Below are 25,457 nucleotides of genomic sequence, written 5' to 3' on the forward strand. Positions count from 1 at the left end.
GTAAAAATAACGGTTATAGGAGGAATAAAAATCTCACCAATGGTTCTTGTAGAGAGATCTGATCTCCCTGGGTCAGAATACAAGCTTCTAATTTCAGAGGAGGCAGCACATCAGGTTTTGACTCATAGAACTGTTTTAACTGTGTATAACAAGGGGGAAAAAAAAGTCATCACTGTTCATTAATACTTTTTTCACTTTTTTTTTAATTTTTATTTTTTGGTACTGGGGATTGAATTCAGGGGACATCTTACCACTGAGCTACCACCTCAGTCCTTTTGTATTTTGAGAAAGGGTCCACCATGTTGCTACAGCTGAACTTGAACTTGTGATCTTCCTGCCTATAGATCTGGGCACCACCATGCCCAGCTACATTTTGCATTTTTAAACTGGTCAAGATAAAGATTATTTCATATCTTATGCCTTCTTAAGTGTCTAAAGAACAGTACAGCAGAATTTGTATTGCTTTGTCTCAACTAGATCCTTTGGCCTTTGCTTCAAGCATAGTACTGATAAGAGGCATCTTTCCTATTTCACTTCCAGCATACTCCTTCACACCAATTCCTAAACTTGCACGGGAAATTAGCATTTTCAGTATAGTGTGGTATTTAAGAATATAGGCTCTAGAGTTAGACTAGTTGAGCCCAAAATACCAGAACCACCACTTATTACTGATTTTGATAAAGTTATTTATACCTTGGTTCCTCATTTGAAAAATAAGTATACTGTTAATATGAATGCTATATAAGAATTAAACATGACAACAGATGTAAAGAGCTTTAATCCACTACTTGACATACAACAGAACTGAAAAAACAAATGCTGGCTATTATTCTTTTTTTTTTTTTCCCTTTTCCTTTTCAAATCTGTATTTTAACCTCAATTGTGAAGCACTGCTCTTCCTTCAAACATAATTTTATATTTCTGTTAAGTATGTGACTAAAGCTTAATTATTATAATTTGAAAGATAGATATTATTAATCAGGATCTAAGTTTTATACAGGATCAATGTGAAGGCCCAGTGAAAAGCTTTTTGGATAGCAAAGGACCTTCCAATTATCTCCACACATTGAGAACTTAATTTCAAATGGAGCTTCTTCAGAATTATCACAGAACAATGACAAAACTAGTAAGCAAGCACACATGCTTATTTTCTACTAAAATGATGGACTAAGGGTCTACAACAACCCTTCTGATAAGAGAACAGTAACAATTACTGGCATATGAATTGTATCTTAATAAAGATTCAAATTAGTGCTTAATTAATACTGAAGAGTAAAAAGGTCTTGTTAACACCAGATATTTTCCACCTGAATTCTTCTCATTAACGTCAAAAGTAAAAGGTCTTATTTACACCAGATATTTTCCACCTGAATTGTCATCTTGATGGTCTTTTGAAATATTTCATAATTTTAAAAATCTTTTTTAAAATTAAAAAATACAGAAAATAACCTAACAGTTATCCATGTACGTGTCACTTGGATTGGACAGATGTCGACATTCTGCTCTATTTACTGTAGATTTCTTCTTTCTTTTAGAAAAAAAACATACAGATATAAATGCTAACAGCATTTGTAAATAGTTCTTCAAAAGGTCTCTGACTTAGGATATAGATTGCTAATTCACAGGGCTAATAGTTAAATGGTGGCAATATGGTAGGTAGTAAGTGGTAATTGACACAAAACAACCCAGAAGAGCATGACATACCACAGGCAACACAGTGTATTACTTAGGAATTATTTTGTTTTGAAAAGTCTAGAAAAATTCAATTGCCTCTCAAAGTCTCACCAATTTTCCTGTAATGTACATAAATACATTTTACCTGTGATAGCAGAGTCTGCATGATTGAATTAGCCAGTTGAGAGTTCCTTCGAAGAACATCATAGAAACCCTAGAAGCAGCAGAGAATAAGCTCTTTAACAAAAATGTTTTAAATAATCATAATTTTAAAATACTATTTTAATCCTACTTTTAGTTCTTTGATAAAGATGGAAACTCTATTTGCTAGAGGGAAAATGATTTAGAAAATTTAGATTATTTGTCTGCAGTAAGAGAACTCTGATTTCCATGAACTGGGTTAATGATCTCACCATAATTCTAACATTTTTTTTTGGGGGGGGGGGGGGTACCAGGGATTCAGTCCAGAGGCAATTAACCACTGAGAGACATCCCCAGATATTTTTTATATTTTATTTAGAGACAGGGTCTCGCTGAGTTGCTAAGTGCCTCTCTAAGTTGCTGAGGCTGACTTTAACCTCATGATCCTCCTGTCACAGCTTCTTGAGCTGCTGGGATTTACAGGTGTGTGACACTGAGTCTTAAATTCTCATAATTTTTAAGCAAAGGGTCAATATGGCTTTGGAGTACTCTCCCCCTTCAAAGTCAGGGATGTTCTAAGCTTCTATTCTTTTTACTTATCCTGTATTAGTGGCCTTTTAGGACATTCTTCCCACTTAGTTTATAGGGCTTCAAGGCCCTAAATACCCAAATATACATGATCTTTTTTTTTTTTTTTCCTATCTAAAATTATCCAATATTGTTAAAAACCACTCAGACTACACTTCTGGGGAGTTTTTTGGAACCTGCCAAAGAGGTTGTACAGCTCATCTCTGAGAAGAAGCAATAATAATTGACCAAAACTTTTTGTTTCAAGAAAAGCAATGAAATGATGGAAGATTAGCCCCTAGTAGGCATTAATATATCTTATAAGGCTTAATAATAATAAAAAGATGCTTGTCTTGGCACCGAAATATATAAGCAAAATAAAGGGCTAGCACACAAACATAATAGTACACATAAAGGAGGCAACTGAACAACTGGTTAACCTGAGGGGGAAGAGTTAGCTCCTTATAATGTTAAAACAAATTCCAGAGGAATTAAGTAACTAAACATAAAAACAAAAGCCAAAGCAAAAAATCCTAATTTGGAGAAAATGTTAGTGAATGTTCATAGGAAGAATATAGACTCTACATAAAAACACTAGATACCCTCAAAGGGGGAAAAAATAGATTTAGGTAGAATGCTTGCCTAGCAAGTGCAAGGCCATGGGTTTGATCCCTAGCGTACTCTGCTCCCTGGAAAGAAAATAATAATTAAAAATAAAAATAATAGTGCTTGCAAAGGTGTGCCATGAGACTAATCTTTGACCCAGAATGTGGTCAAACATTCATTCATACTAAACAACTACAAACATCTGAAATGCTCCAAAATAAGTTTAAAATACTCTATATTTTAAAAATATATAATTTGGCATTAAAAATCATGTTGTCCGATGGGCACTGTGGAGCACACCTGTAATCCCAGGTACTCAAAGAGGCTGAGAGGCAGGAGGATTGCAAATTTAAGGCCAGCCTTGGCAACTTAGTAAGACTCTGTCTCAAAAACAAAAACCAATTTTTAAAAGGGGACTGGGGATGTAGCTCAGCTCAGTGGTAAACTGTTCCTGGATTCCCCCCAGTTCCACAGAAATAAATAAATAAATATGCTGTCAAAGAATTTAATGAAGTGGGAAAATGATTACAACGTAATGTTGAGATAAAATCTATATAAATCTCATTTCAATTTTGCATAAATATGTATATACGAATGGTGGGATTAGCAATACTACAACATAGCATTTTTATATTCTCTCTGTATGTTCTACAATAAGCTAAAAAATTCAGTGCCTGGCAACTCCTGTAACTCTATTTTAAGATGAAAAATGAAGGTATTATAATAGCTGCTCTGTGAAATAACTTCTACTTAATGTACTTGTTTAGAGTATCTAATGCTCTTTATTCCTTCCATGAAACATGTGCTGAAATATGACTTACTTAATGCTAGAAATGTACCTCCATACCACATACTTCTGTTCCCACTAGGTGAGTTACATGCTAATACAAGTCAGTAGTTTTAACTGTCCACTAATTTTGGCAATCGTACTGCCTTTACAATTACGTAATTTAATCATATATTCTATAAACAGCTGGAAACCAAATGCAAAAAAGAGAAATCTTGTTCTGATAAAAACTAAGCTGAATATTTTAGAAAGATTTTAAAAACCAATTTCTGATGATTAGGTAATAAGCAAATTTAAAAAGCTAGGGAAACAACTAAACCCATCGAAAAGGTTTCTGTACTAAGTCTGTGTCTAGAGTATATTCAGGTTTTTTAGCACTTTAAGTAAACAAAAATTTGAAATTATAGGCAATAAATTAAGGGTATTGTTTATATGAGGAACAAGAAGTTACAAATGTCAAGCTTCCTCTTAAAAGACTAGCAAGTTAATGTACATTTAAGTATTTCAAATTAAAAGTTTAAGATGTAGCAACATTTATGATTTCTTATCTTAATTTTTTGACTATCACAATCTTTTGGTCCTAACTGTATAAGGGCATGACTCATGTATTTTTATATCCAAGAAAAAAATTAATTTCTTAGTTGGGGATAGGTAGGTTTGCTACATTCCTTCCATTCTACTGACTTACCTCATAAAGCATAAGTCGAACATCAGCCTGCTGGCCTAAGCATCTCCTCAAACTATCCATGATCTCAAGGCAAAAAGTTTCATTGGCAACAGAATTATAACGGCTATGAATATCCACATGAACCTAAAAGGAAGAGAGCCTAGTTCATGTCCATCTTACTAAGATAGTTTTCATTAAGGAGTAAAATGAGACTATATTCTTGTTCAAAGAAACATAGACTGAGCTTTCTCTATGCTAAAACCCAGAAATGAGGCAGACACTAAAATCACTATGTTTATGAACATCCCCTAAAGCAATAAATAAACAAATAAACAACCATGGGCAAGTTATTTAACCTCTATCAATTAGTTTCCATATACTTAAAATGGGAAGGATAAATGGGGGACAAATAAATGACACCATTCTTCATATTAATTTAACAAAATTAACCTTTTCCCCCGTTCCTTAGGTTTCCTTGACAATGTCAGCTGCTAGGAAGCATTAATAATCTTATATTACTAGAATATAGCAATCAGAATGTACATGATTTTATTTAAAAGGCCTACGACTTCCTGAAATACCTTTAGTAGCTAAAAGAATCTACCTCTTCCACAAATTCCAGAGATGTTCAGAGGAAGAGACTTTTGTTTAGAAATGGACATGACAAAGAACTGATATTCTTTTTGACTTCAAATAAAACTAGCAAGTACAAAGAATTTCTTAATCCGTACTTCAGATACAGTTAGGTAGCTCATACTGTCTGAAGTCAAATCCTAGTTCTACCCTTTACTGGTTACATAAATATAACCTTGGGGGGTGGGGGTATAGCTCAGGGTCAGAGTGCTTGCCTATCATGTGTGAGACCCTGAGTTCATGAACATTCCCTAAAGCAATAAATAAACAAACAAACAAATAACTTTGGGCAAGTTATTTAACCTCTATCAGTCTTAGTTTCTTTATCATTAAAATGGGAACAATAAATGGGGTACAAATAATGACACCCATTATGCTTCATATTTAATTTAAACTGTATGTTACTGACAGGTTTTATATATTATACTAGAGCAATAAAAGATTCCTAATAAAAATGCTAATTATGTCTATTTATCAACTCTATAAGATATCATTGAAATCATGAAGACAATTTTATTGCTCCAAAGCTCAGATTATGAAATTACTATAAAGTTTCATTTTCTCAGATTACATGGTTTAGTGGTGCATATCAAATATACTTATTTTAAAAATGGGTACAATAATACCAAGCCTCAGACAATGACAATTAAGATTAAATGATAATAAATACTTAAACAGTGTCTAGAACAAGGATATTCAATAACGATATTATGAACCACAAATATAAGCTACTTATATAATTTAAAAATTTCCAGTAGCCACATCAGAAAAGTAAAAGGATGTAGTAAGTTTTTTTTTTTTTTTTGGGGGGGGGAGGTCCAAGGATTAAAGCCAGGGGGGCTTAACCATTGAGCCATATCCCCAGCCCTATTTTTTTTTTTTAATTGTATTGGAGAAAGGGTCCGAGTTGCTTAGGGTCTCACTAAGTTGCTGAGGTTGGGTCTGAACTCACGATCCACCTGCCTCAGCCTTCTAAATTGCTAGGATTACAGGTATATACCACTGTACCTGGCTTGAAGTAAGTTTTAGTATTTTATTTAACCCAACAGATCACAAGTATTATAAACAATATAAAATTAATATAAAATAATTATTGAGGTAAGTAGTAACTGATACCACAACCATCATCATCTTCATGACAGAACTCAGTTTCACAATAGGTTCTTAAAACCATAATAGGAATTTTTTAAAAGTAGTTTTCATATTATTGGCTTCTGCTTTAATGCTCAAACTAAAAGTCAGTGTGAACAATCCTTACCTGACTGACGCCAATAGACTGACTGCACTGAGAGGATGACAGGCTGCCTAAAACTTTAAAGTTCTTCAGGAGCAGCAAAAACCCAGCAACTGCAGATTTTCGGGCATCAAGCTGGCTAGCTCAGGAATACATAGAGAAAGGTTAACAAATAGCATTAATTTTACAGGAAATATGAATATCCAGTGAGTCCCATGCAGAAAAAAAATACATATATAAAGAATGAAGCAAAAGCCGGGCACACTGGCACAAGCCTGGCACACTGGCACAAGCCTATAATCCCAGCAGCTTGGGAGGCTGAAGCAGGAGGATCACGAATTCAAAGCCAGCCTCAGCAACCATGAGGTGCTAAACAACTCAGCGAGACCCTATTTCTAAATAAAATACAAAATAGGAGCAAGGATATCACTCAGTGGTTGAGTACCCGAGTTTAATCCCTGATGCAAAAAAAAAAAAAAGCACAAAACAATCTGAATTTATATTCTCTCAAATTAACACATCAGCTATTTAAAGCAATTAGCAATACACAAACACAGCCAATTTTTTTTCATTATCTTCTTCACCTCGTGCCTTTATCTGTACTTTCTTCCAACCTGCTCTCAACTCTTTATTGGGTATGAAGTAGAGTGATGGGAGGTCATACAATGGGCTGCTAACTCAAATGAAAGTACTGAATGGTAAAGGAAATTGCTTGTTTTTCTGTGTCCAAAGAAGTGCTTCTCTTTACAGGCTCCCTTTCTTCACAGAGGAGTGCAATACTTTGTGCTATGTAAACCTTCTATCCAGAAAAATTACACATTCTTCTACAGGCTGAGGCTCCATGATTAACTCATGTTACACATTCTACAACATGCATTTTCGGTTTGGTGAGGAGTAATACAATACTGACAATTCTTGCTGAGAGCCATTGCCAAGTAGGAATGACGCATTGCAATTTCCTTGTCAGCCTACCCAATGTTGCTTAGAGGAAGGACTCTCCATATTGGACCCTGGTCATTTGCAGTGACATTGCATGAGAAAGGTGACCCTGCTCAAGGACCAGGGTGAATCCCAGTTTAGGGAGGATCCCGCTCCTTGGGTTTAGGGCGGTTCCAGGTTTAAGGTGTACCCTGCTGGGAATAGGACGTATCCCGCTGCCTCAGGCGAGTCCGCTCCTTGAGTTCCCCTTGAGTTCTCACGGGATTCAGAGAGTTTTTTGGGATACAGAGCCCAGTGGAGGTGTGGATTTTGCCCAGAATGTGTGTAGAGTGCCAGTGTGAGTTCGGGAATAAAGAGTTGCTGTTTGAATCTACAAGGTGTGAGTGGCTCATGATTTTGTGCCCAGCCAGACTGTGGCAAATTCTAGAACAGATAATAGCAGCATGTGTTCCTCTGAACATCTGTAATATCACATGGCTAATGTGATATTAATTGGGCATCTTATTCTCCAAATACGAAATGCTTTCTACATATTACTGTCTTTTAGAATATTTTATTACCATCCTGGTCCATGACCACAATCCTTATGTTCTTGAAAACCGATATTCTTACATATATTCTTAACTAAGATTATATGTAAGTTCCCTTTGGAACTGTTGCCAGCTCAGATTTCAGGGAATTTGGCAATGAAACTTTTTCCTGGAGCTTAATTCTAGGAGTGGTACAGCAGAGTACTTGAGATCATAAGCTTTGATGTTAAATTACTTCCATCATCAACTACTGCTTGACTTTTGGAAAGCTACTTAGATATTCTCTAACCCTAAATTTCTTTGTCTATGAAGTGGAACTGCAACATTGTTCACTTCACAGGGTTGCTCTAAAAACTAAATGAAAAGAAGCACAATGCCTTACTGGATGGGCATGCTCTGGTGGGTTAGGAATTTCGTGTGAATAGGGGATACTGAGAGATGGCAAAGACAACTTTTAGTCCCAACGCTAGAAGGCATAACTTCCTATGATTTCAAGGAATGCTACATACCTGGCAAACATAGCCTTCCGAAGGACAAGTATCAGGGAGTCTCTCATTGACATGCTGACTTTGAGAAGTGGCTGAAGGAAGAAAAATTACTGGTAAAAAACAGAATGAGTTTGCTTATTTATTAGCTCATTTCTTCTCAATATTGTTAGCATTTGCCTTATATAAAGAACTTTGGTTCTGTTTTATATACATGTTTTAATGTTGATTACATTTAATAAGAATAATCATATACTATGAAACAATAAATTGAAACTGATTTTGAAGATATTTGTAAACCATTGTATTCAACAATTTAAGAGAATTTCAATTACTTCAAAAACTTGAAAATGAATCCAAGGAGGGGCTGGGATTGTGGCTCAGCGGTAGAGTGCTCATCTAGCATGTGTAAGGCCCTGGGTTTGATCCTCAAACCCAGCACCACATAAAAATATAAATGAAATGAAGGTATTGTGTCCAACTACTTATAAAAAATAAATGTTTAAAAATAAAAAAATAGAAAAAAGAAAATGAATCCATGGAGAGCAAACAATGCTATGAAGAGGAATAAAATTGAAAACAGTCCAGCTCAACACTCTTACCATTTTACTACAAAGTTTTCTATAGAAGACTCAAGGGAAAATAGGATTTTGTGGACATTAATATTTATAAAGAAATGTATAAGACTTCCATTACACACTTAAACCTCATTTTTGGCAAGTTAACTTTGATATCAAAAACTTACCTGCACTGCCTTAAGTAGGCCTTGTGCAGTCTGAAGAGGCAGGAAGGACAAAAAGTCAAAAGTTTCTGTGACTTTAGAAGAACAGCTCTGAAGGACTAAGGGTGCATATGTGATGATATTTGAGAGCAAGTCTGAAAAAAAGAATCTATAGTCACTTACCTCAAATAACTATTTTTTAAAAGAGGGAAATAATATGGGGAAAGAAATGATAAAAAAAAAAAGTCTTGTTTCCTTTCTGAATTATTCAACAACATAAATTTCTACTTATCAAACATACTGTTTCTCCAGTCAATGTAGTCAGGACACTTCAACATTTTTTTGTGACAGTAAAAGACTACAAAAATTAAACTGCCAAAAAGAAAGGAAGAAATCCAACATAGTGGCTAGACAAGTAGCACATCCTCGTTTTTCCAAGATAAAATAAATCAATAAACCAATAAACATTTATAAATTTTATTACATGCAAGTGTAATATGGACCTATCAAGAATATCGAAAGCTTAAACTACGGATCTCTCTTCCTTCAAGAATTTGAAGAACGATAGTGAATCTCACCATCATGTACATCCACAAGACTAGGGTCCTAATTAGAATATTCCATGCTTGTATAATTATCAAAACGGACTTTGTCATACATAACAAAAAGGACCAATTTTTTAAAAAATAAGAAGGAACAACCAGGTTCTGAAAAATGAGTACCATTTAATGTTCAAATGATCACAGAATGGTCTACTAAATATAAAAATACAAGAAAGATAAGAATAATACTTAATCAGAGGATGAAAGGGAAACCAATGGAACTTGGGTGAAAAAGAATTCAGAAAAGTAAATCATTGAAGTTAATATGGGAAAAATAGGTTAGGATCAACTGAACGACCTGAAGTGCCAGGATGAAAAGCTGATAATTTTTTTTTAAGATGTTGATGGATCTTCATATTATTCATTTATATGCAGTGCTAAGAATCGAACCCAGTGCCTCACACATGCTAGGCAAGCGCATACTGCTGAGCCACAACTCCAGCTCCAAGAGCTAATAATTTATTAAAGAATATATTGATGATTTCAGAACAATAGGGTAGTTTTTTTTTTTTTTTTAGGAATACTAATATGGCACCAATATGTAGTCTGAAAACCATTTAGGAAGCTACGGGTCAATAAATTTAAGAATTATTGTCAAAGTATGTTCTCTAACTGCAAATTAGGATCAGTAACAAAGATCAAAAATGAAAAAAAATTTCAAATATTTGGAAACTAAATATACTTCTAAATAATTCATAAGTTTAAATACCCACCCCCCACCAAAAAAAATCACAAGGGAAATTAGAAAGTATTTGGAACTAAATGAAAATGAAAAAATTGATGGGATGTAGCTAAAACAGTGTTTAGAGGAAAACTGATATCTTAATGCTTACACTGGAGAAAAAGTAAGATTTCAAATTAATGACAAAAGCTTCCCATCAAAGGAAGAATAAATTAATCTCAAAGTAAGAAGAAGAAAAGAAACAAAACAAATAAAAAAGAAATGAAAGTGAAAATTACAGAAATTTAAAAACTCAAAAGCTGGTTCTTCAAGAATTTCAATAAAACCAGTAAATGTGCCAAACTGATAAGGAAAAATAGATAATACACAAATTATGACTCTTGGGAATGAGAAAAAGGACATCAACACAGATTCTTGAAGCATTAAAGGGAATATACGGGCAAGATGTGGTAGGACTGCAAACCGGTAAACCCAACTACTTGGGAAGCTGAAGCAGGAGGATAACAAGTTCAAGGCCAGCCTGAACAACTTAGTGAGACCCTGGCTCAAAATTAAAAAATTACAAAGACTGAGGTATGTAACTCAGTGACAGAATGCTTGACTCCTGTGTATTTTGCCCTGGGTTCAATCCCCGGGGCTGAAAAGAGAAGGGGGGGTGGTGGGCGGGGAGGGAATATTCTGAACAACTTATAGCAATAAACTTGGAAAAAAATGATCAAATTACTTCTAAGATAATTGGAATAGTCTATTTGTATTAAAGAAATTGATTTTGTAGTTGAAAATCCTTTCCACAAGCACAAGGAAACTTGGAATATAAGAGGAAAAAAGGGTAAATGTGGGTAAATATAATAGATGAGAAGTTGGTATTTTTCTTCCTATCAAAGGTCAGAAGGTGAATATTTTAGGCTTTATGGGCCTTATAATGTGTTACAACTACTCTGTTGGTCTAGTGTGAAGCAAAACAGTTAACACCTACAAATGAGCATGGCTATGTTGCAATAGTATTTGATTTATGAACTCTGAGATCTAGATTTTGCACTTCATGAAACATTCTTCTAATTCTTTCAATCATTAAAAACAGCAAAGCCAGGCATGGTGGCTCATGCCTGTAATCCCAGCAACTGGGGAGGCTGAGGCAGAAGGATTGCAAGCTCAGTGGTTAAGCACCCCAGGGCTCAATCCCTGGTACAAAAAAAAAAAAGGCAAAAACAAACAGAAAGGAGAAAAAACAAATAAGCAGCAATCAATGAAACTAAAAATGAAAAATAAAAATCAAACCAAAACCTCATTCTTTGACAGATTATTAAAACTGTCCTAGATGCCCAGAGTCTAGCAGCTGGAAAGTTCTTAGGCCTCATGCTTGCATATACATCCTCCTCTTTCAGTTGTGGGGAAGTCATGCCTCCTCCTGCAACTTATAGGCAAACAATCCCAGCCTGTCCATGACCTCACAATAGGTGTGGAGTTCGGGATCCATGTGGTCAACATTAAATCAAACAGCAAATCTGGGATACAGACAGGCAAGAATCCTTTCATCTTCCACCTGTTCCTACTACAGGGGAACAGTTGGAGCATTGCTGGTATATGACATTACAAGACATGAAACCTTCAATCACCTGGCCTCATGGTTAGAGGATGCCCACCAGCATTCTAGCATGTGGTTTTCATGAAAACTGGGAATAAAGGTGACCTAGAGTCCCACAGGGATGTGAAGAGAGGAGGAGGAAAGGCCTTTGCTCATGAGCATGACTTACATTCATGGAAACTCAGGCGAAACAGCCTGCAATGTTGAAGAGGCCTTCATTAACACAAAGAAATCTACAGGAAGATCCAGCAGGGTTTATCTGATGTCCACAATAAGGCAAACAGCATCAAGATTGGGCGCCAACGGTAGATTTTAACATCACGGGGACCTAGCACCTTCCAGCAGAACTGCTATGACACAGAGTGGGATTCTGGATGCCATTGAACACTTGGCCCAAACTTTTTTTTTTTTTTTCCTGGAACAGCTTCAGATAAATAGGCTTGAAGAAAAAAGTCTTACTTGCTCTGGCTGAGAGCAGCCTCTTTTCAAGATGTGATAATTTGCTTTTCCACTTAAAGAACGGGAGATTTGAGGACCTTCCTGACTTGTCCTTCTTTAGGGGCATGAACACTCTCTATAGATTGGGGTTCTTTTCATTCTCATTTAAATTTCTTAAATGGTAGGATTCAAAAATAAAGAATTTAATAAGCATATATAATATGCTCCCCACCAATAATTAGAAGTAAGGGTCAAGTATGCTCTGTTTGAACACTTGAGATGACCACGATCTGGCTGGCCTTAGGATATAAAATAGAGCCACTGCACAGGAATTTCTTTTGAGTTTTTTTTAACTTCTTTGCTCTTGAGGGTCTACTTGCCACTTTGGAGTTCTTGCAGAAAGCAGTTCCTTCTATTTGCTCACAGAAGCGGAAAGCTTCTCTACTGTCTTGACTGCTGCTTTCTGTCTCTTACATACCAAACTTGGGGGAAATGGAGTTGGTCCTGGACTTGTGGCCACTTATCCTTACCTAGATAAAATATTCATTCCTTATTCATTTTGTTTAGGGACCAGATCTAACATTGTAGTGTCTTTCACTGAACTGACTTCTACTGTTTCATCACACTCACTTCGTAACTAGATATATTGGGACTCTCTGATCAAGCTTGTTTACTGAACATGGTATATTTATTTTTCTGTATCTTTGCACATGCCCTACTCTCTACTAACACTACCTTTTAAAATCCAACATTTTTTTCCTTTAGGAAGCCTTCAGCAACTTTCCTAGGGACTTCTAAGTAAATATTTACATAGTACCCCTTAGCTTTCCTATGTTGGCTAGTCATATGTATATTTATTTGTATGTATGTTACTTTGTAAATATATTTTATAGTAGTTTTATACATAGAAGTTGTGTCCTCATATAGGTTATAAGCTCTGTAAAGGAGAATCCATGTCACCTTTTTATTTTTAAAAACTACTTTCCCCACCATTTCTTCATGGGTGCCTAATGCTACTTGTGATTATAGAATTTGACCAACACACCTAAAAACTTAGGACACTGACTTTAGAGGGAACAAAAGATCTTAGAGTCATCTCCATAATTCCTTCTCTCTTCCACCTGTTTACCCTGGGTTATACATTCTTCTTTTCCTCTCCTGCCTTTCTCTGGCACATAGCCTCCATTCTGTGCAGTTATCTGCCAAGCAATCAGATAACTGGTTGCTTCTTCAGCCTTTCTCCTTTTCAAATCATTTAATACTATCCAAGCCATATTTACCTTTGCTTTGCTCATCATATTACCTTCTGGGTCAGCAGCTTTTTTTCCTTGATATCTCATTTTCTTCCATAGTTCTGGGGTCTCATGAATTTTTATATTTTTTGTTGTTAATGAATGAACTGTTACATTATTAAATACATGCATATATTCCCCCCCCCCCCCCCCGCAAAGAAAGAGCTGACAAGTCCCTAGCTAGCCAGGCTGAAAAGAAAAAAGACAAATTACTGGGAATGTCTTGATTCACAGATGATGTAACTTCTATGTACAACAGCTTACACTGCTGTATATCTATATGCACAATTATAAATAAATTAAAAATTTTAAGAAATGCCTTACATCTATCTCAAAAGCATGTAAAATACTTAAAGATAATTCTGATAAAGGTATGCAAAGATCCATGCAATGAAAACAAAGCCATATTGCAAATAATTAAACAAGGTCTAAATAAATGAGAAATAAATGTGTTCACAGGTTAAAAGACTCAATATTGTTCAGATCCCAAACTAATCCCAAAGACTCAAAACAACCTCAATCAAAACTTGATCAATTTTCTCTAAAAATTGACAGACTGGAGTCTAAAATTTATTTGAAAATGCAAAGGACCTAAAAGATCCAAACCCATTTGAAAAGTAAAGTTCAAGGACTTAACAATATCTGATTTTATGACTTACTACAAAACTACAGCAATGAAAACAAACACTGACACATAGACCATTGCAATACTTCCTGAAATAGACCACACATAAATGGCTAGCTGATTTTTTAACAAAAATACCACTCAAGGGCTGAGGTTGTAGCTTAGTGGTCTACCACATGTGAGGCACTGGATTTGATCTAAGCACCACATAAAAATAAATAAAGGTATTGTGTCCATATACAACTAATAAAAATTTTTTAAAAACACTCAGAAAATTATTTTAAAAATTAGTCCAAAAAACAAGTTTTGACAAAACAACAAGATACTTATATGCAAAGTAAGAAATTAAAAACATTAAAATCCCTTTTACCTCACACCATAAACAATACTTAACAAAAATGGATCACAATCTAAGGATGAAAGTTACAACTATTTAAATTCTACTAGAAAACACAGGAGAAAATATTAGTGGTCTTTGGTTTGGCAAATATTTTTTACATTTGACACGAAAGTAGCAATCATAAAACAAAATCAATAAACTGGACTTCACTGAATTAAAAATTTTTGCTTCTTAAACCAGTATAACCAAAAATAAATAAATAAATAAACAGAATGGGTGAATATTTATTTGAAAACATGTGCAGTCAGACCTCCATATGAACAGATTCCATCCCGACAGGTTCCCCATCTATGGATTTAATCAACCATGTATAGAGAACTTGAAAAAAATGTGATTTTTGTTGCTGACATGTAGTTATGTCTATGATGATTATATTTGTACAAAGCATATATGTTCTATAATGGTTATATTTGTACAAAGCATATATGTTCTATTCTTTCTTACCATTTCCTAAACAATACATAAAAACTATGTATATAATAACTACACTATATTAGTATCATAAATAATTTAGAGATGATTTAAAGTTTATGAGAGGATGTATATAGATTATAGTAAATACTATACCATTTTATATAAAGAACAGAAGCACCTGTGGATTTTGGTATCCGAGGCAGTCCTGGAACCATTCCCTAATGGATACGAGGGAGATGATTATACCTGACACAACTTATTTAGAATATATAAAGAACTCTTCAAATACTAAGGCAAACATCTCAATTTTTTTAAATGGGCAAATGATTTGAATAGTCACTTGCCCAAAGATGATATACAGATGACAAACATATTAAAAAATGTTCAGCATCATCAGCCACAATTAGACACCATTATTAATATGAGAATGCCCAAAATTAAAAAGGATGACCATACCAAGTATTGATGTCAATGTGCAAAAACTGGGAACACTGCTGGAGAAATGCTGAATGGTACAACCACTTTGGAAAACAGTTTAACAGTTTATTCAACTGTTAAACATTTATTATATAATACACCCGATTCATTGCGTGTTTTCCCAAGAAATGAAATCATTATGGCTACACAAAACTTACAAACATGGGCAGGGGTTGTGGCTCAATGGTGAGCATTCGCTTAGCATGTGCGAGGCCCTGAGTTCAATCCTCAGCACAACATAAAAATAAAGGTATTGGATCCAACTACAACTAAAAAAAAAAAAAAAAAAACACACAGGAATGTTCAGAGTAGGTTTTGTTAGCTCCAAACCAGAAACAACCTAAAATATCTTCAGGTGAATGAATGAAAAAATTAGTTATATTCTTAAGATAAAATACTAACAACAAAAAGGAATCAACTATTGATACACATAACACAAATCATAGATAAATCAAAGAAGAATACTATGTGAAAGAAGTCATCATCCCCACCAAAAAAGTTATGTACACTACATCATTCCATTTGTATAAAATTCAAAAAATGGTATTTAAGGGCTGGAAGTATAATTCAGTGGCAGAATGTATGCTAGCATGTACAAGGCCCTGGGTTCAGTCCCTAGTGTGTGCGCGCGAGCACACACGCACACACAACATTTATAGTAACAGAAAACAGACTAGAGATGGAGAGTGGAAAAAGAAGAAACTGAGGAACAGACTACCAAGAGACATCAGGAAGCATCTGTGGGTGAGATAAATACATCTTGACTGTGGTAATGGTTTCACATATGTATACATGTATTGAAAATAATCAAACAGTTATACTTTCAATCTGGAGATTATTATGCATCAAGTATGCCTTAATAAAGCTGTCAACAAAGGGAAAAAAGCAGAATAAACTATTAAGTATTAAACTTTACAGACATTTAAGGATAGAAGAAAGAAAAGTTCCTATTAAAGAAAAAAAGAAAAAAAACTGGCCACAGGCATGAAAAGCAAACTAGTAGTCACCAGAACATCTATTTAAAAAGTTTCAGGAAGTTGTGAACAGACCGAATGAAAGAGAAACTAAGAAAATTGGTGACTGAGAAAAAGGCAATGTATTTAGATATTAGGAGATATGTACTAAACCCAGCAAATTTATAAGTCACCAAAGAGATGAATTCTGACTTCAGAATGTCTAGGTCTAAGCAGCTAGGAGGTCAACAAATAACAAAAAAGCAATCATTTGAGAAGTATTTAAAAAAACAAAACAACAACAAAAAAAAACTAATGAAAACTGAAAGCACCCCTCATTACTTAAATGTTCCTTTCCTTACTGATAACCACAGACAACACAGATGTATATGTCAAACTGGTATCACAATCAAAGATATTTCATTAAACTCTCCTGCATCATAAAGTATTTCCCAAAATCTTATCCATGTTTTCAAAGTTTAGTACCTAAGAAATGATTGATGGGAGAGGATGCTCTGGTAACAACCCTGTTGAGGACTTGCTCCAGAATTTCTTGTCTGATCATCTCATGGATCTAAAAAGAATAGAACCAACAGAATACTCCTGAGTGACCTTCAGCTTATAAGGTCATCAATGCATACCAGGCAGGATGAGAATAGTTTGAATATAGGTAAAACTCAACTGTTTTATTCTAAAAAAAATAAAATAAAATTTAAAAGTCCATTAAAATCTTTTAAGAAACATAAAAAACTTAACTTATTCCTGTTTCAAGAAGCAAAACAGCTGCCTGGAAAAGATCCATTCTAAATTTTCATTTGAATTTTAGTTAAAATTCTTACTTGAACTTGATTACTTTGAAGTACAGATTAATTTCTGTCAGACTTCAGACTACTGGTGACTTGTTAGAAATACGCTTTAGAGCCTGGTGCAGTAGTACACGCCTGTAATCCCAGCAGCTCAGGAGGCTGAGGCAGGAGATTCACGAGTTCAAAGCCAGCCTCAGCAAAAGCTAAGCAACTCAGTGAGACTTTGTCTCTAAATAAAGTTTTAAAAAACGGGCTAGGTTGAGTGCCTCTGAATTCAATTCCTGGTACACGCCTCCTACTCCCGCAAAAAGAAATATGCTTTAGAGATGCTTTGAAAAAGCCAACATCTGTGAAATGAAATCAAATGGATCTTGTTTTGAAAATCATTAATTTAAAACAAGAAGTTATTCTAAGAATGTTTTTAACTATTTTATTATTTAAAAGGTTTATTTATATTAAGTACATTTACCTCAAGAACTATGCCATTTACCTCATAGTTTTGGATCAAAACACTAGATTTTTTTAAGTTGTTGATGGACCTTTTATTTCATTTGTTTATATCAGTGCCTCACACATGCTAGGCAAGTGCTCTACCACTGAGCCACAACCCCAGTCCAAAACACTATCTCCAAATACTTGTGGTAGAGTTATATTAAAACAACTGAATGTCAAAAAGATAACTTAGAGCTGGGCACAGTGGTGCATACCTGTAATCTCAGTGGCTCAGGAGACTGAGGGAGGAAAAATGCAAGTTCAAAGCCAGCCTCAGCAATTTAGCAAGGCCCTAAGCAACTCAGCGAAACCCTGTCTCTAAATAATATAAAAAAGGGCTGGGGATGTGTCTCAGTGGTTGAGTTCAGTCCTTAGTTGGGCAGGGGTGGGATGCTGGGGGAGCTGGGGTTGTGGCTCAGTGGCAGAGTGCTTGCCTAGCATGTGGGAAGCACTGGGTTTAATTCTCAGCACTGCATATAAATAAATGAATAAAATAAAGGTGCATCAACAACTAAAAATATATATGAAAAAATTTAAAACAAACAAAAAAAGGGCTGGAGATATTGCCCAGTGGTTAAGCACCCATGGTTTTAATCCCTGGTACCAAAGAAAGAAAAAGAGTTAATTTAGAGAAATCACTAGCAAAATTTTTAGTATCAGATGTGACCATGCTTTTTTATTTCAAAGGAAATTAATTTTTTAAATTATTTCAAGAGATTATAAACTTGAACTTGATTACTTTGAAGTACAGATTGAGATAACAGTCATAATTTGGTAATAATGTAAAAATTTATTAATGTCACATTTAGGTTCTTCAAAAACAATGAACCAAGCAAATTCTTCAAGTCTAATGTTCTTTGGTGACCTAAAAAGTATTATGAAATAACATTAAATTCCTTTTATGTACAAGGAATAACAGATCAATCAGACCCTGAGAAATACAGTAAAAAAAAATAAGCAAAAAGTTAGAAGTGATCTGCTATTAGAGGAATAAGAGAAAAAATACATGTAGAAGCTATAATCAAATTTCTATGGTGTGATCCAAAACAACAGGATAAGTGGAATACATGAAAAATGTAATAAAAGAATAAGAAAGCAATTCAGCAAACTGGATCTATAATGTGCCTTTACCAACCTAAGCTCTGTCATAAATACTGTCAAAGTACTAAACCACAAATTTTCTTACCTTCCAAACTCCCAGACAAATGTCCTGCTCTACTGATATCACTTAAACAAAGTAGGAAATTGTTGCCAAACTAGAGTCTCACCTTAAAAGTTTCCAATAGGATATTAGCTCCAAGCTTACATGTACACTGGTTTGGCATTTTAGAAAGACTAGAGCTGGTTTCAACAGTTTTTCCATCAAGAATCTTCTTTGGCCCATATAAATCCATTAAAATGAAGCCAAGTTCTACCAGTCCCTGAGTAATATGATCCCAACTATGAACACTACAAGAAAAGAAAGCATAGTTAAAAAGAAAAACCTGGAAAGACATCTAGTTTTACACTCACTGCTATGTTACACACTCTCTAATAATTGGACGGATAAACCAATGCACTTCACGTATGAATCTTTTCATACAACCTTATCTGGCAGAATTCTGAATTCCTGAATGTATAGTAATGGGAATGAATTGGCAAGTGGTTTTCATGGACAACCAGAACAATAAATAAATCTAAAAACTACAAATACTCAAAAATATATATAAGAAATTAGAATATTTCAATGAATTAATCATTAAAGATTTCCATTTATTTAAAAATTAATTTTATTCTCATTCCCCTAATACTGACAATACTTACATGATATATAAACTTACACACCTCCCTCTCCCCCTATACTGAGATTCTCTAGGGCTGAAGCCATACTATCTAGCAGAAGGTTGGCTAACAAAGGTACTCAGTATATATTTATAACATAAATGAATAAATAACCTGGTTCCAGCACATGAGCTAAAACTATAAAAACACTTTTGTAAAACCGTAGACTCTTTGGTGATTATACCACTTACTGTTACCCTTTCAAGTGAAAGTGATAAGCTTATAAATAATCTTTATATCATTGTGTCTAGCTGTTTAACAGTAATTTGCTTGACCAATTTTAAGGGATTAAAACTTCATATTATGAAATCAACAGTTGTAATCATCAGTTTTCTTTGATGAGTCATAAGTATGGTGCCACATTACATTTTCTAATACTAAATACCATGTACAAGTATTTGGAATATGGTTCACCAACTCACCTATTCTTTACCACTTCCAAGATCATGGTTGAAACACAGGATCTATGGGGTACTAGATTCTGAAGAAATTTTGAGCCTTGGAGTAGCTGAAGATCCTTAAAGCTTTTCACAATGGAAGTTTTTAAAAGATCAAACACCTAATATGATGGAAGAAACAGGGAAATGAAACAAAATTATTGCTCATGCTGTGAATCTTAACCCTCTAACTGTTCCTTTAAGCTTAAACTCACATTTATCCCTATGAAAACTGTCTAGATGAAGATGACACAAATGTGACTTTCAGAGAAACCTAAGAATTGGAGAAATGCCATCTTTGATAAGAAAAATATATCATATTTTATAAATATTACCCAAGATCTGGGAACACACATGAGAAAAAGTGGCAAAAGATTTTATTTTCATCTTGTGATGACTATATTCTCACATTTGTTTCAACTCAATCAGGTCCAATTTTTTGGAAAGTTACAATGCAATAAAACTACTGGCAAATATCCATGGATACTTCCCATTCTTACTATGTAGGCTATGTGATATTTCCACCTTTTTCCTCATTTTACCACCTGGCTTACCTCACAATAGAAAATAGTTGTAGACCAAGTATCTGAAGTTTTCTAGAATCCCCACAGAACGGGAGTAGAATTGTTTAAGAAAGGATAATAACAAAAACAATTTCTTGTATATTTTCTTATCAACACAGAAGTAACCAAGATGTCATTAAAAAAAAAAAAAATACCTGTTCCTCAAATCTCTGTATTCTTGTTACAGAAAGAAGAAGAGCAATACTGAAGGGACATAAATTATTTGAATCTCCTTGCTGTCCTGCCTAAAATAAACCAAAAAAGAGTCATTATTTACATTTTAAAAAAGAAAATCTATACACATAAAAAGCATAAGGTAGCCTACTTAAAAATAGGCCCTTGAATGGATTCACAAACCTAAATGTAAGAGATAAAACTATAAAACTTTTAGAACTGAAAATCTTTAAAACCGTGGTCTAGGTAAGGATTTCTTAGACATAATATCAAAACATAATTTATACAAGAAAACTGATGAACTGGACTTCATCAAAATTAAAAACTTTTGTGCTTTAAAAGATACCATTTAAAAATTGCAGCCTGACACGGTGGTGCACACCTGTAATCCCAGCAGCACAGGAGGCTGAGGCAAAAGGATTGCCAAATTTAAAGTCAGCCTCAGCAAAGTGAGGTGCTAAGCAATTCAGTGAGACATAGTTTCTAAATAAAATACAAATAGGGCTGGGGATTTGGCTCAGTAGTTGAGTGCCCCTGAGCACTCAACTACTGATATCTCCCCAAAAATAAAATTTAAAAATGCAAAGATAAGTTAGAGACTGGGGAAAATATTTGCTAAATATACCTGATAAGTATATACACAAAATAAAGAATATATACCTGGTAAAGAATATTTTAAAAATCCTTACAACAGTATGACAAACACCACAATCATGAAATGGGCAAAATATTTGAATAGATATCTCACCAAAAACATGACAGCCAATGAGCATAAGAAAAGATACTCAATTATCATCAGTCATTAAGAAAATGCAAAGTAAACCTCAATGAGATATTACTTCACACCAATAGAATACAAGAAAAAAATACAATAAAAAAAGACACTATAAAATATTATTGTAGGATGTAGAGAACAGAAACAGAAACCTTCCTACAATGACAATGGGAATGTGAAATTATATACACCTACTTTGGAAAACACTTCCGCAGTTGGTTAAAAACTTAAACATAAGCCTGATTTGATGGCATATGCCTGTAATCCCAATGATTTGGGAGCCTGAGCCAGGAGGTTCAACAAGTTCCAAGGACAGTCTCTGCAACTTAATGAGTCCCTAAACAACTGAGTGAGACTTTGTCTCAAAATAAAAAATGAAAAGGGCTAGGAATGTGCCTCAGTGATTCAGAACCCCTGGTACCAATTCCCCAGAATCACTCCAAAACCAAAACAAAAACAATTTTTAAACATAAATGTATCATACAAATCAGTAATTCCACTCCTATTTCTCTACCCCAGAAAAATGAAATATACACCCAAAGATTCAGATTTAATTTTCAAAATAGTATGATTCCTAATAGCCAAACAGTAGGAAAAACTCTAACTACATCAACTGGTAAATAGCTAAACAAAACTGCTATATCCATAAAATGGAGTACTATTCAACAATATAGCTACTATAAATAGTTAGAGATGATAAAAGAATTATTGTTAATTTTCCCAGATGTGAGGATGGTATTGTGTTAACATGTCCTTATTCTCGAGAGGCACATACTGAAATATTCAGATGATAAAGAATTATGGTTTCTGCAACTTACTTTTAAATGACTTCGGGGGGAGTGTATGAGAGAGAGAAAGAGATAAGACAGATAAAACTGGTAAATCTAGATGAAGAAAATACAGATGCTTTCTGTGCTACAGAGTTTAAACTTTTCTGTGGATTAAAATTTTCGAAATAAAAAGTTGGAGGAGTTGGGTGCAATGGAGCACGCATATGCCTGTAATCCCAATGACTCTGGAAGATGAGGCAGGAGGATTTCAAGTTCAAAGACAGCTTCAGCAATTTAATGAGGCCCTCAGCAACTTAGTGAAATACTGAAAAAAAAGAACTGGGGATGTGGCTCAGCGGTTAAGCACAGAAGGAAGGAAGGAAGAAAGGAAGGGAGGGAGGGGGGAAGGGAGGGAGGGGGACGAGAGAAGAGTTGGAGGAAAAAACATAAATGTGTCCTTTTGTTTAAGAATTCAAAGCACTTCTGAATTTTTCTTTTTCTGCCTCACAGATCTAATGTTGAACGACTTAGCATCACAAAACTCTACTAGAAATAAGCAAGACCCTAATTCAAAAATGATGAAAAGTGAGGAAAAAGGTTGAAGATCACATAATAAAATTAGATTTTGATCTTGCTGATGAATAGTCCTCAGTTTTTTCTTTTCTAGCACTAGAATGTTTAAAGGAAAGTTTTAAAATTTCTGGTTTGCTTAAGATTGGGGTAACATGTTTTCAATTTCAAAGTGAAAAAAAGAGATCCTCTCAACCTAGGGCTCTTCTATTATAATATTTGTTTTCTGTCATTAACTGACATAAAATGGCTTAAATTCAAAGTCTGGTGCTACCTTTACATGTTTCAAAAGTTCTCTGCCTAGTTCACAGTCCAATTTGATGGCAAACACAATGTGCAGAATAATGGTGCCTTCCACATGACGAAGTTCACCTGATGGCACGGTAACAAGATCCAGCAGTCTAAAAGATTCAATAGTAAGATGAGTTAGAATGAGACATGCAGATGCTTCAATGAACAAGTAGACCAACTCAAGTTGAACTCACACAATCACTGGAAGCACAAAGTAAGTACAAAATATTGGCCAAATTATATTGTTATATTGTGTGTATATATGAATATGTAACAACAAATCTCATGTGTAATTATAATGCAACATTAGAAATCATGGAGAAAAAAGTAGCATGATAAACAGATTCTACTGCCCCATTTTCTGCTCCTCTTTAGAACAAAACTTACTGAAAGTATTCTCTATAGTCATTATTTTTACTTATCTCATATTGTCTTCCCAGTTCAACCCCATTCAACCAGGTTTCTGCCCTCTCTTAATCCCACCCTCAAATGCCACTTGACTCTTCTTACAAGGGTCAAATAACTGCTAAGCTGCCAAAGCAAATAAAGTCCCATCTCAATAGATTTAACAATTAACTACTACTTCCTCAAAACACATTCTCTTAGCTTCCAGGGCACCGTCACTGGTCTCATCTCAAAATTCTTTTTTCAGGACCATCTTCCCCTATTGCTTAACCTTTAAAATTTAGAATGCTTAAGAGTCAGGCTTGGATTTCTTTTTCTTCACACTTTCCCTACATAATTCATTCCATTCAATCCCATGGCTTTAGTCCCTTCAAATCTGTGTCTCCAGTTCAGTCTCTTCTCTACAATTTAGGACTACGGCTCCCATATCTATATGGAATGCTAATATACACATCAAACCTAAAATGACCAAAATTAAGCTAATTTTCTGTCCCAAACCTGACACTGTCAGCATTAATTCGCTAAGACTGCTTTCTAATCAATTGATCAAGCCTAGTAACTAGAAGTTATGATACAGAGGAACAGCAGACTGCACTATAGCTAACAGAAAGAACTCTTCAAACCAAATCTCAGGCCCACTACTTTATGGCTGTGTAACACTGTGAAATTCCTTAATTTCTTGACTCTTGGTTTCCACGTCCACAAAATGAGGCAAAATAGCATTGTGAGGTTTATAGTGCTTATAACTGCACTAATACACAATAAGCACTCTACAAATGCTTGCCAAAAAACAAAAACAAAAACAGGGGCTCAGTGGTAGAGTGCCTGCCTAGTATGTGTGAGGCACTGGGTTTAATTCTCAACATTGCATATAAATAAATAAATTAAATACAGATCCAACAACTTAAAAAAAACCCTCTTATATATGTCACTGCTTTTGTATTATTCCTTCACCTGAGAATGTTCTCTCTGATTTACATGTTGTGGTTCTTATCATTCAGGCTTCAGTTAAAATAACATCTTCTCAGGAAAAGATTTTCTTGATCCAATCTAAAGTAACTATGCTGTCACTATCACATCACCCCTTTGTATTACCTTCATAGCATCTTCCACTCTGTTTTCTTTCCACTAAAATGTAAGCTCAATAAGAGCAAGGAACTTGTTTGACTGGTTCATTAGTGTGACCACAGATCAAATAACTTTGTGGCACAGAGTAGACATTTAATAATATATAGGTTTTAAACCTACATGTTAGAGGACAATTATTGCTACTTTTCTGGAAGGTAACAAATTAGAGAACTGAAGACACTGCATTTTCTTAATTATTTATCATATTTTCTTAATTTCTCTTTATTATTATCTAGGAGAGGACTACAAAAATTCAGTGCTGAGGTTCTAAAGAAAGGACATGAAAAAGAAGGCAACAGGCAACAATAAAGAAATTAAAATATATAAGATGAATTTGTAAAAATAATATTTTTATCTATTTGTCTATATTACTCACTCATCACCACTTTTTTCCTCATTGTGCTGCTTATCCAGCTCATTGAAGAAGGTTATGATTCCATCCAAAATGCTCTTCCTGCTTCCCTAGGAGGATAGGGGAGATAAATTCTTCTAATTTAAGGATAAAATAACCATGCTAAATCAAAGTACTTTTCAAGGGTCTGAGGATGTAGTGGTAGGAGACATAGCTCAGTGATACAGCACTTGCCTCAAATGCACTAGGGCCTCAGCACTGCAAAAAAAGTACTTTTCAACCTAAAGGATTATAAAATACAGATTTACTTAAATAAACCTCAACCTAGAATCATAGGTTTAAACAGAATTTAAAATACCTTAGTGTCTGACTTTAAGGGGCCTATAGTTAACCCTTTCTGAAATCTCTTTCTTTTGCTACT

At 34.6% G+C, this 25,457-nt stretch overlaps 1 protein-coding gene and 1 pseudogene across 1 annotated transcript in view; one reads left to right on the top strand and one right to left on the bottom strand.

Annotated features, from left to right (window-relative positions):
- Fanci (FA complementation group I) overlaps window positions 1–25,457 on the bottom strand; it is an 81,529-nt gene that overhangs the window by 21,109 nt on the left and 34,963 nt on the right. Inside the window, exons 10-21 of the mRNA XM_078051181.1 lie at window positions 25,061–25,146; window positions 23,135–23,261; window positions 20,727–20,816; window positions 19,994–20,130; window positions 19,019–19,199; window positions 16,939–17,026; window positions 9,009–9,139; window positions 8,288–8,358; window positions 6,334–6,448; window positions 4,464–4,586; window positions 1,820–1,888; window positions 38–139 (exon numbers count right to left, since the gene is read on the bottom strand). Of these exons, the coding sequence (XP_077907307.1) occupies window positions 38–139; window positions 1,820–1,888; window positions 4,464–4,586; window positions 6,334–6,448; window positions 8,288–8,358; window positions 9,009–9,139; window positions 16,939–17,026; window positions 19,019–19,199; window positions 19,994–20,130; window positions 20,727–20,816; window positions 23,135–23,261; window positions 25,061–25,146 (1,320 nt within the window). The remainder of the gene's footprint in view (window positions 1–37; window positions 140–1,819; window positions 1,889–4,463; window positions 4,587–6,333; window positions 6,449–8,287; window positions 8,359–9,008; window positions 9,140–16,938; window positions 17,027–19,018; window positions 19,200–19,993; window positions 20,131–20,726; window positions 20,817–23,134; window positions 23,262–25,060; window positions 25,147–25,457) is intronic.
- On the top strand, window positions 9,852–12,199 carry LOC101969844 (ras-related protein Rab-2B-like; annotated as a pseudogene).

This window comes from Ictidomys tridecemlineatus, chromosome 5, assembly GCF_052094955.1.
Source record: "Ictidomys tridecemlineatus isolate mIctTri1 chromosome 5, mIctTri1.hap1, whole genome shotgun sequence".
In the NCBI taxonomy this organism is placed as follows: domain Eukaryota; kingdom Metazoa; phylum Chordata; class Mammalia; order Rodentia; family Sciuridae; genus Ictidomys; species Ictidomys tridecemlineatus.